General features: G+C 44.6%; 1 protein-coding gene across 2 annotated transcripts in view; it reads left to right on the top strand.

Moving 5' to 3' along the window:
• LOC140481146 (arylsulfatase H-like) overlaps positions 1-15,734 on the top strand; it is a 40,275-nt gene extending 24,541 nt beyond the window's left edge. For both annotated transcript variants that reach the window (XM_072576894.1, XM_072576895.1), the window contains exons 7-11: positions 1,938-2,074; positions 5,525-5,662; positions 7,321-7,483; positions 13,226-13,347; positions 14,794-15,734. In XM_072576894.1, the coding sequence (XP_072432995.1) occupies positions 1,938-2,074; positions 5,525-5,662; positions 7,321-7,483; positions 13,226-13,347; positions 14,794-15,167 (934 nt within the window). In that variant the 3' untranslated portion in view covers positions 15,168-15,734. The remainder of the gene's footprint in view (positions 1-1,937; positions 2,075-5,524; positions 5,663-7,320; positions 7,484-13,225; positions 13,348-14,793) is intronic.
• The last annotated feature ends 218 nt before the right edge of the window (positions 15,735-15,952 follow it).

Raw genomic sequence — 15,952 nt, 5'->3', positions numbered from 1 at the left:
ATAACATGCAAGGGCATTTGAAGAGCAGGTGCAGACACAACGGGCCAAATGGCCTCCTTCTGTGCAGTAACACCTCTGTGTTTGATTTATTTTGAAAGTGAGTCTCATTTGGCAAAAATAAAACACACAGTTGGAAATATGGAAGTATAAATAACTACCCTTCTTAAAACCCTACCTTAAAAACACAAACACACGCACACACACTTCATGTCAGGAAAAGGTAAAAATGGATTTTGCTCTGCAGAGACTCACTTTTGGGAAAATCAAATACTTTTGCCTAATGATGGTTATTTACTGAAGGTAGAAAGGATAAGGTGTGGAATGATGAATGTTGAAATATTCACCACTAAACATGAACAGTTGTTCCTATGATCTGTAAATGCAGCTCCTCTAGGAATCATAGTATTGAGCATTCTTGAAGTTGCTTTTCAAGAACATCATCAGGCTTCACACAAGATTCATAGGGTCATACAGCATGGAAACATACCCTTTGGTCCAACCAGTCCATGCCGACCATAATTCTAAACTAAACCAGTCCCACCTCCCACGCTTGGCCCATGTCCCTCCAAATGCTTCCTATTCATGTACTTATCCTAATGTTTTTAAACGTTGTAACTGTAGCCCCATCTGCCACATCCTCTGGAAGTCCATTCCACACACGAAACACATATTTCCTCTCATGTCTTTTTAAAATCTTTCTCCTCTTACCTTAAAAATATGCCCCCCCTAGTGTTGGAATCTCCCACCCTATGGAAAAAAATACCTGTCATTCACCTTATCAATACGCCTCATTATTTTCCAAATCTCGGTAAGGTCACCCCACAACCTCCTACGCTCCAGTTAAAAAAGACCCAGCCAGTTCAAACTGAGATTTTTCCAGTAGCACAAGAGGTAAATTAGGAAGCTTCCTCACTTTGGCAGGCTGGTCACCAACATTCCCCAGACAACATCCAAAGCAGAAAATGGAACCTGGCACTCAAGCAAATCAACTCCCCCAGTAAATCAGCAGTTAGCACCAAACATGTCTTGTTAGAAATAATGTTCCAATCACCTTTGAGGCCCAAATCCCATGAATAAATAAATAAATTCTAGTATTCTTACTGTCCCATTCCAAAATATCACTTTTTAAAATATATTTGAAAGCAATCTCTGTAGTTTATAAGGGAGACCTAATGGAGTATAATTAATCATTTTCTTTGACAATCAAAACTTTTTTTTATTATTATCATCACTTAAAGGATCATGAATCTGTGGAATTCTATACCACAGAAGGCTGTGGAGGCCAAGTCTCTCAATATACTCAAGAAAGAGATAGGTAAATGTTTAAATTTTAAAGGTATCAGGAGATATGGGGGAGGACGTGGAAGTATGGCATTGAGATAAAGGATCAGCCCTGATCATATTGAGTGGTGGAGCAGGCTCTCAGGGTTGAATGGTCTTGGCCTGCTCCTAATTTCTCGCACATTGTGTAGCCTGTGCTGCAGTTAACAGTCTCCAAATTGTACATTTTTAATCTAGTCTCCAGTTATTTAATATGGGGTTGGTTAGCACATTTGGCTGGATCCTGGTTGGTATTGCACAGTGATGCCAAGAGTGATATGAGTTCAATTCCCCACACCAGCTGAGATGTGATGACTGTCAGGTGAAAGCACCACCAGTTATCTCTCTGTGGTGAGAGAGCAACCGTTTGGTCCTCTGGGACCATGGCAGTTTTACCTAGTTATTTACTAACATAATGGGTACAGCTTGATATATTTTGTGAGGTAATTCTGGTGGTGTTCCAATGTGTCTGCTGCCCTTGTATTCTAGATGGAAGTGTGCTGAGAGGATGTTGCTGTGGAAACCTTAAAATTGACATTGGGTTGTATTTTTAGGATTGTTTTATATTTAAAAAAGCAAACTTTCATCCTGACAAAATTATATATTTTACATTTTAGAAACCAGAGGAAACCATTTCTCCTCCTCATGTCATTCCTACATGTCCACACTCCTTTCTTTACAACAAAGGCATTTATTGGAAAGAGTAAACATGGCACTTATGGAGACAATGTGGAAGAGATGGATTGGCATGTTGGTAAGTTTTAAAGACCAATGAGAAGGCAAGAATCAAGAAAATACCATTTGCTGAGGCATCATTCATTATTGTCATAGAGTTATCAAGGTCCTTGGTATCATTTTGCTTCTTCGTTAACTTTCTTTGATCCTCACCTCAACCATGTTTCAATGTTAGCCATTCACACCTGATTTTTCCTCTTCCTCTTCTGTTTTCACTCTCAATCTCTTCTTCAGTGAGGAACATAGGAACAGGAGTAGGCCATCCAGTCCCCGCCCCTGCCCCCCCAGTCCATTCCACCATTCAATGCCTGACCTGTGGCCTAACTTCATGTATCTGCCTTTGACCCATATCCCTTAATATCTTCACTTAACAAAAAAATTATCCATCTCAGATTTTAAATTACCAACTGATTGAACATTGCCATTTGTAGAAGAGAGTTCCAAAGATCTACCACCTTTTGTGTGTAGAAGTGTTTCCTAATGTCTCTCCTGAACCGTCCGGCCCTGATTCTCAGACTGTGCCCCTAGTTCCAGAATCCCCAACTAGCCGAAATAGTTTATCTCCCTTGTTTTTCCTACTAATATATTGAAGACTTCAATTACCTATTGCCAAGACAATGTTGCCAGTTGTCAGGTCAGGTCAGGTGAGTTCAGTGGACTTGTGACACTGATGGGGGCAAAACTCACCAATCACAATTGGATTCCTATTGTTTCTCTGTCCTCAGAAACTGCCAGTAAAGCTATGTATTTACAGACTTTCTGCTTTTAAAAATTAATCAACCTGTTCAGAGATGTTATTACACACATCTAGAGCAGGTGGGACTTGAACCCTGTCTCCTACCTCAGAGGTAGTGACATTACCAATGCAATCCAAGAATCCCCAGCTTTATAATATGCAAACATCAACTCAACGACATGTGTCACAATCTCTATTTCACAGCTGACTTTCATTTTTCTCAAAAGATGAAATGAATGGGGTTTTTAATGGAGACAGCATCTGGAATTTTCCAGATGGAAGCCATGTTGAGGATTCCCAGTGTAGGAAACAAAGCATTGACTGGGTGACTGCTTTGCAGAATATGTATATGTTCTGTCCACACACAAGACCATGAGCTTCAAATTGCCACTTTAACACACCAGGCGAGGACTTGGGGAGGACAGTGAGAGAGGAACTCACTGAGATCTTTGTAGAGAGAGGAGGAGAACTTGCTCAAAGAGGCTTCACAGTCAGGTTGAAATCAACTAGGAGACAGTAAGATCTGCAGATGCTGGGGAACAAAGTTGAGAGTGCAGCACTGGAAAAGCACAGCAGGTCAGGCAGTGTCCGAGGAGCAGGAGAATCGATGTTTCAGGCATAAGCCCCTCATCGGGAATATTATTACATAGTCTGTATTACACACTACCCATTGTTAGCCACTTATTGTCCCCATTAGTAGCTATTCATTGTCCCAGGCAGATGGTTATCCACTTCTTTGTCCAACTGTTCTTTTCTCTGTTTGGGTTTATTGCGATATCATTTATTCCTTCCCCACACCCAATGTTATGCATAAAAAAAACCTTTTCCTAGCTACCATCAGTTCTGAGGAAGGGTCACTCGACCTGAACCATTAACTCTGGTTTCTCTCCACAGAAGCTGCCAGACCTGCTGAGCTTTTCCAGCAATTTCTGTTTTTGCCCCTAAACATCATGTATGTTTCAATAAGGTTGCTTTTCATCCTTTTATATTCCAATTTTATATTCCAATGTGTACAGTCCCAATCTACTTAACCTCTCCACATAAGACAGCCCCTCCATACTTGTTCTCAACTGAATGAAACTTCTCTGAACTGCCTCCAATGCCAGGTTGTTTTTCTGTAGATATCTATTACTACTGGACAAATCAGATTCTAAAGTGCAACTTGGCTCATTAAATCCTACCATGTTTTAACCATGAAGCTCAATTACTAAACCCACTGAAATGAGGCTGCCAGTGTATATTGAACACAAAGAATAACACATTTATTATGCCAGGAAAACAAACATTATCTAAATTGCACTGGACAAAAAGGTTTGAAAGACTTGAACACAGAGAAAAGGAAATTCAAACTCAAACTATTCCTTTTATCCAGGCAATATCCTTTCAAACCCCCTGATCTCTGTGATGAATCACCATCATATCCACACTAAGGCCTCTCTCTCAGGCTGGCACAATCAAAAGCCACTTCCCTTCTGGTGAATTTCTTTGCGTTCAATCAATAGTTTTCTTCAGCTGTCGTTTCTTCCTGAGACACCTAAACAATCTAACCTCACTGTCACTTAAACATCAGAGCAAGCACATGGATTCTGTAAACTCTGTTTCTATTGGTGTTCTTACCTGATTCTCTAATGTAGAGCCTAGTGTTATGTTGAGGTTGTACAGGACGTTGGTGAGGCCTCTTCTGGAATGCTGCATCCCGTTCAGGTCACCCTCTTTTAGGAAGGATATTAGTAAGCTGGAGATGGTTCAGAAGACATTTACCAGGATGTTGCTGGATATGGAGGGTGGATAGGCTGGGACTTTTTCAACAGAGTTTAGGAGGTTGAGGGTGACCTTATAAAGAGGCTTATAAAATAATGAGGGGAACAGGTAAGGTGAATGGCAGGTATCGTTTCCCTGGATTGGAAGATTTCAAGACTGGCTTTAAGGTGGGAGGAGAAAGATTTTAGAAAGATGTTAGACACTTTATTTTTCACAAAGAGTGGTTCATGTGTGAGTTGAACTTCCAGAGGAAGTTGTGGGTGCAGGTACAGTTACAATGCTTGCAAACCCTACTTTTGGATAAGTAGATGATATATTGAAAAAGACCTGGATTGTTTGTTAAGTCTGTCATCTTTTAGAATGACCGTGTTGGTTTCAGTTCTTTCATATGTAAATCGCAAAATATTTTTTTTTACAAAAACTAAAACCAACGTGGTCATTCTAAAAGATGAGAGAGTTAACAAATAATTCAGTCTTTTCCAACATCACACTGTAAACTTTTGCTATAAATTCTGTGCCTTAACAATCTTATTCTCCACAACCACCTGATGAAGGAGCAGCACTCCGAAAGCTAGTGCTTCCTATTGTGTTGTGCGATTTTTAACTTTGTACACCCAAGTCCAACACCGGCGTCTCCAAATTATTGAAACACGCAATCTTGTTCGGGGATTTAACGGGGTGGATGCAGAAAAGGTTGTTTCCTGTTGTGGGACGGAGGGGGTAATCTCAGAATAAAGAGTTGGACTTCTTTAAAATACATTGCATTGTTAACCCCCAGCTCTTCAAGTCAATGATGTAAAATCTCGTTAAAATGCACGGGAGCAACATGCTCACAGACTCTTTGGCACCAAGTTATAACAGTACTCAAAAATAGCTCACACGTTTTCTCCCTTCTAGACAAATAAAATGTAAACTATTAATTAAAGTTTGGAGGTCTGATTGAATTTGATGTTCCTTTTGTTTGGATGCCAGGCCAGATTGTAAAGGCCATCGATAATGTCGGTCTAACAAATAAAACCTTGATACACTTCACCTCGGATCATGGAGGCAGTGTGGACTCTGTCGGATCAAATGGAGAGCATGATGGAGGCTGGAATGGAATATATAGAGGTAAATATATTTCAGAACCCAAAATAGCAATGTTAAGAATTTAACAGTTTTTAAAATATCAATAACTATTTTTGCAACTATTTCTCCCTGTAAGACCTAGAGTATTGTTCAGAAAGCTACCATTATTTGTGAGTTTATTTGTCAGAGGGAGATGTCAGTGATATGCAGGCTGCATGGGGATAGCCTTGGTAGTCCTTACCATCGATCCTAGACACCTGGAAGTGTTACGGCATCTGACCAAGCATGGGCAAGGCATCATCCTGCTGGTTTCTGCTTGTCACTGTCTGTCAGCTCATAAGTCAGTCCTTAGAACAAAGTGAACAAAGAATAGTACAGACAGAGAGAAAAAAAAACAAAAGAACTGCGGATGCTGTAACGCTGAAACACAAACTGAAATTGTTGGAAAAGCTCAGCAGGTCTGGTGGCATATGTGGAGAGAAATCAAGAGATAATGTTTCGGGTCTTTAGAACTGATGGTAGTCGGGAAAGGAATGGCTTTTATTATAGAAGATGGGGTGGGGGAAGGGAGGAGGAGTGGACGATAGATGGAGGTGGAGCCCAAAGAGAGAGAAAAACAATTGGATAGACAAAAGACTGTTTAAGGATCAGTCTGGTGGAATGAATAACGGCATTTTAGTGACTGTCAATGGACAGCGCAGGCAGTAGTCCATGTAATGACAAGGCCTGATGTGTCAGGGGTAGGGGAAATCATGGGAAAGGTGATCAAACCCTAACATTGAACTGGACACTGAGTCCAGAAGGCTGCAGGGCTCCCGAGTGGAAAATGAGATGCTTACATCAACAGAACAGATGCAACGGAGAAATGTGACTTTCTCAGGACTGAAGTGAAATGTTTCTTTCACTCTGTACAGCTGCTGTGAGGCCTAAGTGTAAAACAAAACGAATGGAGTCACAGGTAGATAGGATAGTGAAGAAGGTGTTTGATAAGCTTGCCATTTATTGGTCAGAGTATTGAGTACAGGAGTTGGGAGGTCATGTTGTGGCTGTACAGGACATTGGTTCGGCCACTTTTGAAATACTGTGTTCAGTTCTGATCTCCCTGCTATAGGAAACATGTTGTTAAATTTGAAAGGATTCAGAAAAGATTTACAAGGATGTTGCTGGGGTTTGAGGGTTTGAGCTTCAGGGAGAGGCTGAATAGGCTGGGGCTGTTTTCCCTGGAGCGTCGGAGGCTGAGGGGTGACCTCATAGAGGTTTATAAAATCATGAGGGGCATGAATAGGGTGAATAGCTAAGGCCTTTTCCCCAGCGTAGAGGAATCCAAAACTAGAGGGCATAGGTTTAAGCTGAGAGGGGATATGGTTTAAAAAGGAATCCTTGGGGCACCATTTTCATGCAGAGGGTGGTACATGTATGGAATAAGCTGTCAGAGGAAGTGATAGAGGCTGATAACAATTACAACATTTAAAGGCACCTGGATTGGTACATGAGTAGGAAGGGTTCAGAAGGATATAAGTGAAATGCTGGCAAATGAAACTAGATTAGTTTAGCATGTCCGGACGGCATGGACGAGATAGACCGAAGGGTCTATTCCTGTGCTGTACAACCCCATGACTTTAGAAGAAAATAAGTTGCATGATTCAGATCAGTAAGAAGCAAATTAATACTTTCTTATCACGCTTGTTTCTGTTTCGTAGGTAAAAAAGGATTTGCTGGTTGGGAAGGAGGCATCCGTGTCCCTGGGATATTCAGGTGGCCAGGGCTGTTACCTTCCAACAAGAAAATTGATGAGCCTACCAGTCTTATGGACATTTACTCAACTGTTGTCGGCCTAGCTGGTGCCTCACTACCACAAGATAGGTAAAGAATGTTGATTGCATGGGACTGTGTTCTACCTGCTGGAAAAACGTGTTTTCTTGGTCAGGGTCATACTTAACAACTTTTCAATTCTGAACTCCATTTGACATCATGAAAAGTTACTTTGTAGGTCAAGGGCTTAAGATGAGAGAGGAAAGATTTAAAAGGGATCTGAGGGGCAACATTTTCCTGCAGAGAGTGGTGAGTAAATGGAATGAGTTACCAGAGGAAGTCATAGAATCTGGTACAATTACAGCATTTCAAGGGCATCTGGATGGGTATATGAAGAGAAAGGGTTTAGAGGGATATGGGGCAAATGCTGGCAAATGGGACTAGATTAATTTAGGGTATTTGGTCAGCATGGACAAGTTGAGCTGAAGGATCTGTTTCTGTGCAGTACATCTCTATGACTCTACCTCTATGATGGGTGCATTATGCAAACTTGTTACAGAGGATCCTCAATTATCCGAAGGACACGGGCGGGGAGTATTTTGTCCGGTTAATCGAATCTCGGATAATTGAATGCTGGATAACATAGTTTAGCCAAGCATCAGGACCTTGTGATCTTGCCGGTTCGTCGATATTCGGATAATCAAATGCCAGATAATCGAGGTTCCTCTGTATTCTGTAACTACACTGGCATCGTTCCTGGTACTGTTGAAGTTTGAGTTTTGCTCCTGCTCAGCCTGCACTGCAGGGAGCTCCAAGTGCCTCAGCAGAAATATTTAAAAGAAATTAGTGCAGAGGATGTGGGTGTCGCCGGTGAGGAGTTTATTGCTCATCCCTAGTTACCCAGATCTGTGGCAGCATATGTTGGCCAAACTAGGGAAGGATAGCAGTCACCTTTCCCAGAGAACATTCGTGAACCAGATGGGTTTTTCTGACAACGGTTTCATGGTCATCTTTAGACCCTTAGTTCCAGATTTTTTTAACTGAATTCAAATTCTACTGTCTGCTACAGCAGGATTTGAACCCAGATCCACAGAATATGACCCAGGTCACTGGATTAATAGTCTGGCAATAATACCACTCTGCCATTGCCTCCCTAGAGAAGGGTTGTACTTGCCTTCCTACAGGCTAACACGACATAATTAGCATTGGTGCTTTGCAACAGAGCTCTTGATGTGCAGCCAAGTTTTAACATTGGAATGGAGGAAATAGGACAAGAGAAGGCCATTTGGCTCTTTAAGTCTGCTCTGGCATTCAACGAGGTAAAAACAATGACTGCAGATGCTGGAAACCAGATTCTGGATTAGTGGTGCTGGAAGAGCACAGCAGTTCAGGCAGCATCCGAGGAGCAGTAAAATCGACGTTTCGGGCAAAAGCCCTTCATCAGGAACAAAGGCAGTGAGCCTGAAGGGTGGAGAGATAAGCTAGAGGAGGGTGGGGGTGGGGAGAAAGTAGCATAGAGTACAATAGGTGAATGAGGAAGGGGATGAAGGTGATAGGTCAAGGAGGAGGGTGGAGTGGATAGGTGGAAAAGAAGATAGGCAGGTAGGACAAGTCATGGGGACAGTGCTGAGCTGGAAGTTTGGAACTAGGGTGAGGTGGGGGGAAGGGAAAATGAGGAAACTATTGAAGTCCACATTGATGCCCTGGGGTTGAAGTGTTCCGAGGCAGAAGATGAGGCGTTCTTCCTCCAGGCGTCTGGTGGTGAGGGAGCGGCGGTGAAGGAGGCGCAGGACCGCCATGTCCTCGGCAGAGTGGGAGGGGGAGTTGAAATGTTGGGTCACAGGACGGTGTGATTGATTGATGCAGGTGTCCCAGAGATGTTCCCTAAAGCTAGGAGGCATCCAGTCTCCCCAGTGTAGAGGAGACTGCATCAGGAGTAACGGATACAATAAATGATATTGGTAGATGTGCAGGTAAAACTTTGGATGTGGAAGGCTCCTTTAGGGCCTTGGATGGAGGTGAGGGAGGAGGTGTGGGCGCAGGTTTTGCAATTCCTGTGGTGGCAGGGGAAGGTGCCAAGATGGGAGGGTGGGTTGTGGGGGGGGGGGGTGGACCTGACCAGGTAGTCACGGAGGGAACGGTCTTTGCGGAAGGTGGAAAGGGGTGGGGAGGGAAATATATCCCTGGTGGTGGGGTCTGTTTGGAGGTGGCGGAAATGTCGGCGGATGATTTGGTTTATGCAAAGGTTGGTTGGGTGGAAGGTGAGCACCAGTGTGTCCTTGTTACAGTTGGAGGGGTGGGGTCTGAGGGCGGAGGTGCGGGATGTGGACGAGATGCATTGGAGGGCATCTTTAACCACGTGGGAAGGGAAATTGTGGTCTCTAAAGAAGAAGGCCAACTGGTGTGTTCTGTGTTGGAACTGGTCCTTTTGGGAGCAGATACGGCGGAGGCGGAGGAATTGGGAATATGGGATGGCATTTTTGCAAGAGGTAGGGTAGGAAGAGGTGTAATCCAGGTAGCTGTGGGAGTTGGTGGGTTTGTAAAAAATGTCAGTGTCAAGTCGGTCGTCACTAATGGAGATGGAGAGGTCCAGGAAGGGGAGGGAGGTGTCAGAGATGGTCCAGGTAAATTTAAGGTCAGGGTGGAATGTGTTGGTGAAGTTGATGAATTGCTCAACCTCCTCGCGGGAGCACGAGGTGGCGCCAATGTAGTCATCAATGTGGCGGAAGAAGAGGTGGAGAGTGGTGCCAGTGTAATTACGGAAGATCAACTGTTCTACGTAGCCAACAAAGACACAGGCATAGCTGGGGCCCATATGTGTGCCCATGGCTACCCCTTTGGTCTGGAGGAAGTGGGAGGATTCGAAGGAGAAATTGTTAAGTGTGAGGACCAGTTTGGCCAAACAAATGAGAGTGTTGGTGGAAGGGTACTATTGGGGTCATCGGGAGAGGAAAAAATTGAGGGCTTGGACGCCTTGGTCATGACGGTTGGAGGTGTAGAGGGATTGGATATCCATGGTGAAGATGAGGCATTGGGAGACGGGGAAACGGAAGTCTTGGAGGAGGTGGAGGGCATGGGGGTGGTGTCTCGAATGTATGTGGGGAGTTCCTGGACTAGGGGGGATAGGACAGTGTCGAGGTAGGTAGAAATGAGTTCAGTGGGGCAGGAGCATGCTGAGACAATGGGTCAGCCAGGGTGGTCAGGCTTGTGGATCTTGGGAAGGAGGTAGAACCGGGCAGTGAGGGGTTCCCGGACTATGAGGTTGGAAGCTGTGGGTGGGAGATCTCCTGAGGTGATGAGGTTCTGTATGGTCTGGGAGATGATGGTTTGGTGATGGGGGGTGGGGTCATGGTCGAGGGGGCAGTAGGAAGAGGTGTCCTCGAGTTGGCGTTTGGCTTCAGCGGTGTAGAGGTCAGTGTGCCAGACTACCACTGCGCCCCCTTTATCCGCTGGCTTGATGGTGAGGTTGGGATTGGAGCAGAGGGATTGGAGGGCTGCGTGTTGTGAGGGTGAGAGGTTGGAGTGGGGGAGGGAGGTAGACAGGTTGAGGCAGTTAATGTCACGGCTGCAGTTGGAAATGAAGAGGTCGAGGGCAAGTAATAGGTCAGCGCGGGGTGTCCAGGTGGCTGCAGTGTGTTGGAGGTGGGCGAAGGGGTCCTCGGAAGGTGGGCGGGAGTCCTGATTGTGAAAGTAAGCTCGGAGGCAGAGGCAGTGGAAGAAGTGTTCGACGTCACGGCGTGTGTTAAATTCATTGATGCGTGGACGGAGGGGGATGAAGGTGAGTCCTTTGCTGAGGACTGATCGTTCGTCCTCAGTGAGGGGAAGGTCTGGAGGGATGGTGAAAACTCGGCAGGGCTGGGAGCTGGGATCTGGTGTGGGTGTAGAGCTGGGAGTGGGGGTGGAGCCGGTAACTGGAGTGGGTGTGATGGTGGGGGGAATGGGGGTGGAGTCATGAGCAGGGGTGGTATTCCCCTCAGGGTTCTGGGGGCCGGGGATGGTGACAGTGGGATCTGTGGGGGGCGTGTCAGCAGAATGCAGGTGAGTGGCGTTGGTGGGGGTGGAAGTGGTGGCAGACACAGCAGTCGGGGTGGCGGGAGTCACTGAACATGTGATATCAGCGATGATGTGATGGGGTGGAAGTGATGTCACGTGTGATGCATGAGGAATTGTGAAGGGCAGAAGTGGCTGTGGGAGTGGCCATGATGGGGGCGGAAGTGACATCATCAATCAGCGTGGGGGTGGCAGCTGCACCAGCCACATGGCTAATGGTGTCCGAGCAGTTCCAGAGGCCAGGGGACTCTTCTGGAATGTTTGAGGAGCGCTGGTTATGGAGGTGGGTAGATAAAAGTTTGTTGTACTTACAGTTTTTGATGTTTGAGATGGAGTTGAAATACTGTTTGTTGAGAGTATGAATTCTCCTGAGGATGTAGTACAGAGTGGGTCCTTTGCAATTCTGAGAGAGTGTGGCTCTCAGCTGAGGCAGGGCTGACTGTAGAAAGGTTAAGTGCCGGCACATTGCTGCAAGCGTAGAGCGGAGAATCTTGAAGGAGAACTGTTGCTGGTGTTTTTGAATCTGTAGTCTGTACTGTTTGTCCTGTTCGGGTCTGAACTCTGCTGGTTTAAAGGTGGTCCGGAGTCCGTGTGGGATGAGTTAGTGACGGAGGCAGGAGCGAGTTTGTTTCAGGACATGGTTGAAGAGCTTCAGGGCAGAGGAAATGACCTGGGAGTTGCAGTGGGAGAGGGACTCCCTGAGATTCTTGTAGAGAGAGGAGGAAAACTTCTTCAAGGCAGGCATCTTTGCAAGAGGATTCGCAGTAGGGTTAAAATCAACTAGGTAAAAATAATGACTGCAGATGCTGGAAACCAGATTCTGGATTAGTGGTGCTGGAAGAGCACAGCAGTTCAGGCAGCATCCGCGGAGCAGTAAAATCGACGTTTCGGGCAAAAGCCCTTCATCAGGAATAAAGCCAGAGAGCCTGAAGGGTGGAGAGATAAGCTAGAGGAGGGTGGGGGTGGGGAGAGAGTAGCATAGAGTATAATAGGTGAGTGGGGGAGGGGATGAAGGTGATAGGCCAAGGAGGAGGGTGGAGTGGATAGGTGGAAAAGAAGATAGGCAGGTAGGACAAGACATGGGGACAGTGCTGAGCTGGAAGTTTGGAACTAGGGTGAGGTGGGGGAAGGGGAAATGAGGAAATCCCTGACCTTCCATCTCACTGCCACTTTGCTGCATTATCCCCCTCACATTTATAGAGAAAACGATTGATTTCCGTCTTGAATATCCTCAATGGCTGACCCTGCACAGCTCTCTGAGGCAGAGAATTGGGAAGATTCACTGTCCTCTGAGTAAAGAAATTCCTCCTCATCACAGTTCCACACCTTGATTGTGAGACCATGTCCCCGGTTCTCAACCCCCTTCCCAAACCCAGGGACGCATTCGTTCCCCAAAGACCACATCAAGTCCTGTAAGAATTCATATGCTTGTGATTATTCCATTTTCAGATTATTATCTTTTGGATTGATTTTCCCCTAATAGTAAAATGGAACATAGTTACAATGCATTGTGGCTTTTTGATGCGATCTGTAAGGTGAATTGTCAAAAGAATTGGCTTGGAAGTATTTGGGAATAGGAGGGTGAAGATTAACCCAGGCTTTTGAAACTAATCTTCGCAGATGGCACAATACAATTTTTGGGGACTTTATGCATTCTCAACAGCTCTAAATCTTTCTTGCGTTTAGTATGGGAATAGATCATAATTATTGACACAATGGTTCCATGAAAGGAATGTGATTTAAGTTGATAGAGAGTGCTTTCAGTTCCTGTATTGAAATACTGCATTATTTATACACTGCCAGGGTAATAGATGGACGAGATTTGATGCCACTGTTGAAGGGTGACGTACAGCACTCGGAGCATGAGTTCCTCTTTCACTACTGTGGAGCTGCTTTGAATGCAGTGCGATGGCATCCAAAAGGCAGTAAGTGTTCAATATCTGGAAGCTATTTCAATGGAGAACTAGATCTATGCTGTCACCTTGCACTGATCTTGTAGGGGGAGTCAATTCTCTACTACCAATGAAACCAGTTATGATGTCATTGTCACTGTGTTGAATGGACACTGTGACATATTTATTAGATTTTTAAAATTTATTCTAACACAGGATAAGGGAGTCACTGGCTAGGCAAGCGTTCAAAGCCAACCACATTGCTGTGGGTCTGGAGTCACATGTAGGCCAGACCAGGTAAGGACGGCAGTTCCTTTCCTAAAGGGCATTAGTGAACCAGATGGGTTTTCCCGACAATGTATTCAAGGTTATCATTAGACTCTTAATTTCAGAATTTTTAAATTGAATTCAAATTCCATCATCAGCCGTGACAAAATTTGAACCCAGGTCCCCAGAACATTATTGGGAGTTTCTGGATCAACAGTCCCACATTAATACCACTAGGCCATGGCCTTTTCCCAGGTGACCGCTACCCAGAGACCAGAAGCAGGGCAAGAGGGGGAATCCACAATAGGGCCAGGATAGGAAGCCATGGGATGGACAAGTTGGGAATAAGGATGTTGAAGGCTGGCATACAGCACCTGGGGGCGTGTATGGACCGACAGGACACATGAGGGGGGGTGGGGAGCAGGCCTGGTGGGGATGCGTGCTGATCAGAAGAGGAGGTCCATGAAGGAGGCATCGCTCCTTTTCCCTTCCTGAACCTGCTGGCTTCCCACCCATCGCTGACCTCCTCTGTTAGTTGGCCGTTGAAGGCCTTCAGTTGATGTAGGCTTGCTCAGTTTCTTGCTCAATTACAGTCAGGTCAGAAGCGGGCAGTTAGACAGCAGGTGAAACACCAGTGGAACGTTACGAGTCTTTCTGCCTCCCTTTGGCCCCTGTCCAACTCTTACTGAGTGCCATCAAAAGACAGCAAAAATTCTGGAATGAAAACTAATATCACTAACTGTGATCATTAAGCTATTGGATTGCTGTTTAAAAAATAAGTGGTTTAATTCAAAATTCTTTAGGGAAGGAAATCTGCCATCCTTATACAGTCGGTTCTATTTGTGAATCCAGAGCCACAACAGTGATAACTTTGAATTGGGAGAAAGTGAGGACTGCAGATGCTGGAGATCAGAGCTGAAAAATGTGTTGCTGGAAAAGCCCTTCTGCCCGAAACATCGATACCCCTGCTCCTTGGATGCTGCCTGACCTGCTGCGCTTTTCCAGCAACACATTTTTTAACTTTGAATTGGCCAGGAAACCACTCAGTTGTATTCAAGAAGTTGTATTCACCACTACCTTCTTGAAGGTACCTCAGGGCGCACAATAGATTCTGTACCAGTTGTGAATTCACATTCCATGACTTGTCTTTTTAAAATGCCTTCAAGATTGCGACAATTTCAATTCTTCAATTTTTAATTTTTTTTTCTTCAGGTGACACTGTCTGGAAAGCTCACTTTTTCACTCCTAAGTTGGAGGCTGGTGCTTGTTACCAGAGTGAAATCTGTGGGTGTCACGGAAATTACGTCATCAACCATGACCCACCTTTGCTCTTTGACCTCTCCAAAGACCCCTCCGAAATGAACCCTGTATCACCTCATACAGAGCCACTTTTCCACGAGATCCAAAAACAGATTCAGAAAGGGGTGGAAGAACATCGGAAAACCTTGACTTCAGTCCCTCTTCAACTTTCTTGGAATAATGTTTTGTGGAAACCGTGGCTGCAGCCCTGCTGTGGTACATTCCCATTTTGTTGGTGTGATAAAGACTCCAATGTTTCAATTGTAATGCAAGAGGCCAACCAATAGCAATTCAGACTTATAGTCTGTGTTACTTTGTCATTTTGTTTTAGAAATGGAAACTGTCACATCTTGTGTTGATCTGTGCCTGGAAAATACTTGATGTCAAATCCTTTTCTGTTGCCAAACAGCCCTATCCCTAAATCTCCTTGTTCGATCCTTTAAGAAGTGCCATTTTTACAGCCACTCATTACTTTTGATTATGGAAAAGAGGGAAGGGGATTCCTGAGAAGCATTCTGCTCATGTACATTCTAGATTAGATTTATATGTCCTTAATGTCTTGTCAGCTGATGAATTTTCTGTAGTGCGTTAGTATTTTAATCAGTAGTGATGATTCATTGAATGTTACAAACGAGATATTTCCTTTCACATAATTCGTACTCGTCTGGTTTTGGCATACTTTGTGTGGAGTCGAGAGACATAAACACAGTAAAGTTTCCGTTCCTTCAATTACACAGGCCAAGAGTGTATAGGAAAATCTAACACGTTACATCGGCATCCTCCAGTTTGTTGGATTCTGCTGTCGCCTCAACAGATGAGTGTTCAGCAAAAAATAAAAATAACTGAGTTTACAACCTGCATTGATGTTGGCACTTTTGACATTTGGCCAAAACTTTGCATTGCACACACTTGTCCTGAAGCCACTTGTTTCTGTTCTCCTCAAATGTTGAAATTGTTTGACATTGTACTCTGTTTGACTGTCCATATTGTTTGACATTACTTCAGTGAAATTTCCCCTCTTTGCTACTTTTGTTTTCAGCATAGGACTTGATCTGTAATCAATGACACCTTA

Source organism: Chiloscyllium punctatum, chromosome 9, assembly GCF_047496795.1.
Source record: "Chiloscyllium punctatum isolate Juve2018m chromosome 9, sChiPun1.3, whole genome shotgun sequence".
NCBI classification, from domain to species: Eukaryota; Metazoa; Chordata; class Chondrichthyes; order Orectolobiformes; family Hemiscylliidae; genus Chiloscyllium; species Chiloscyllium punctatum.
Note: the sequence above shows the minus strand (reverse complement) of the source record. Positions and strands in the feature narration are given on the sequence as shown.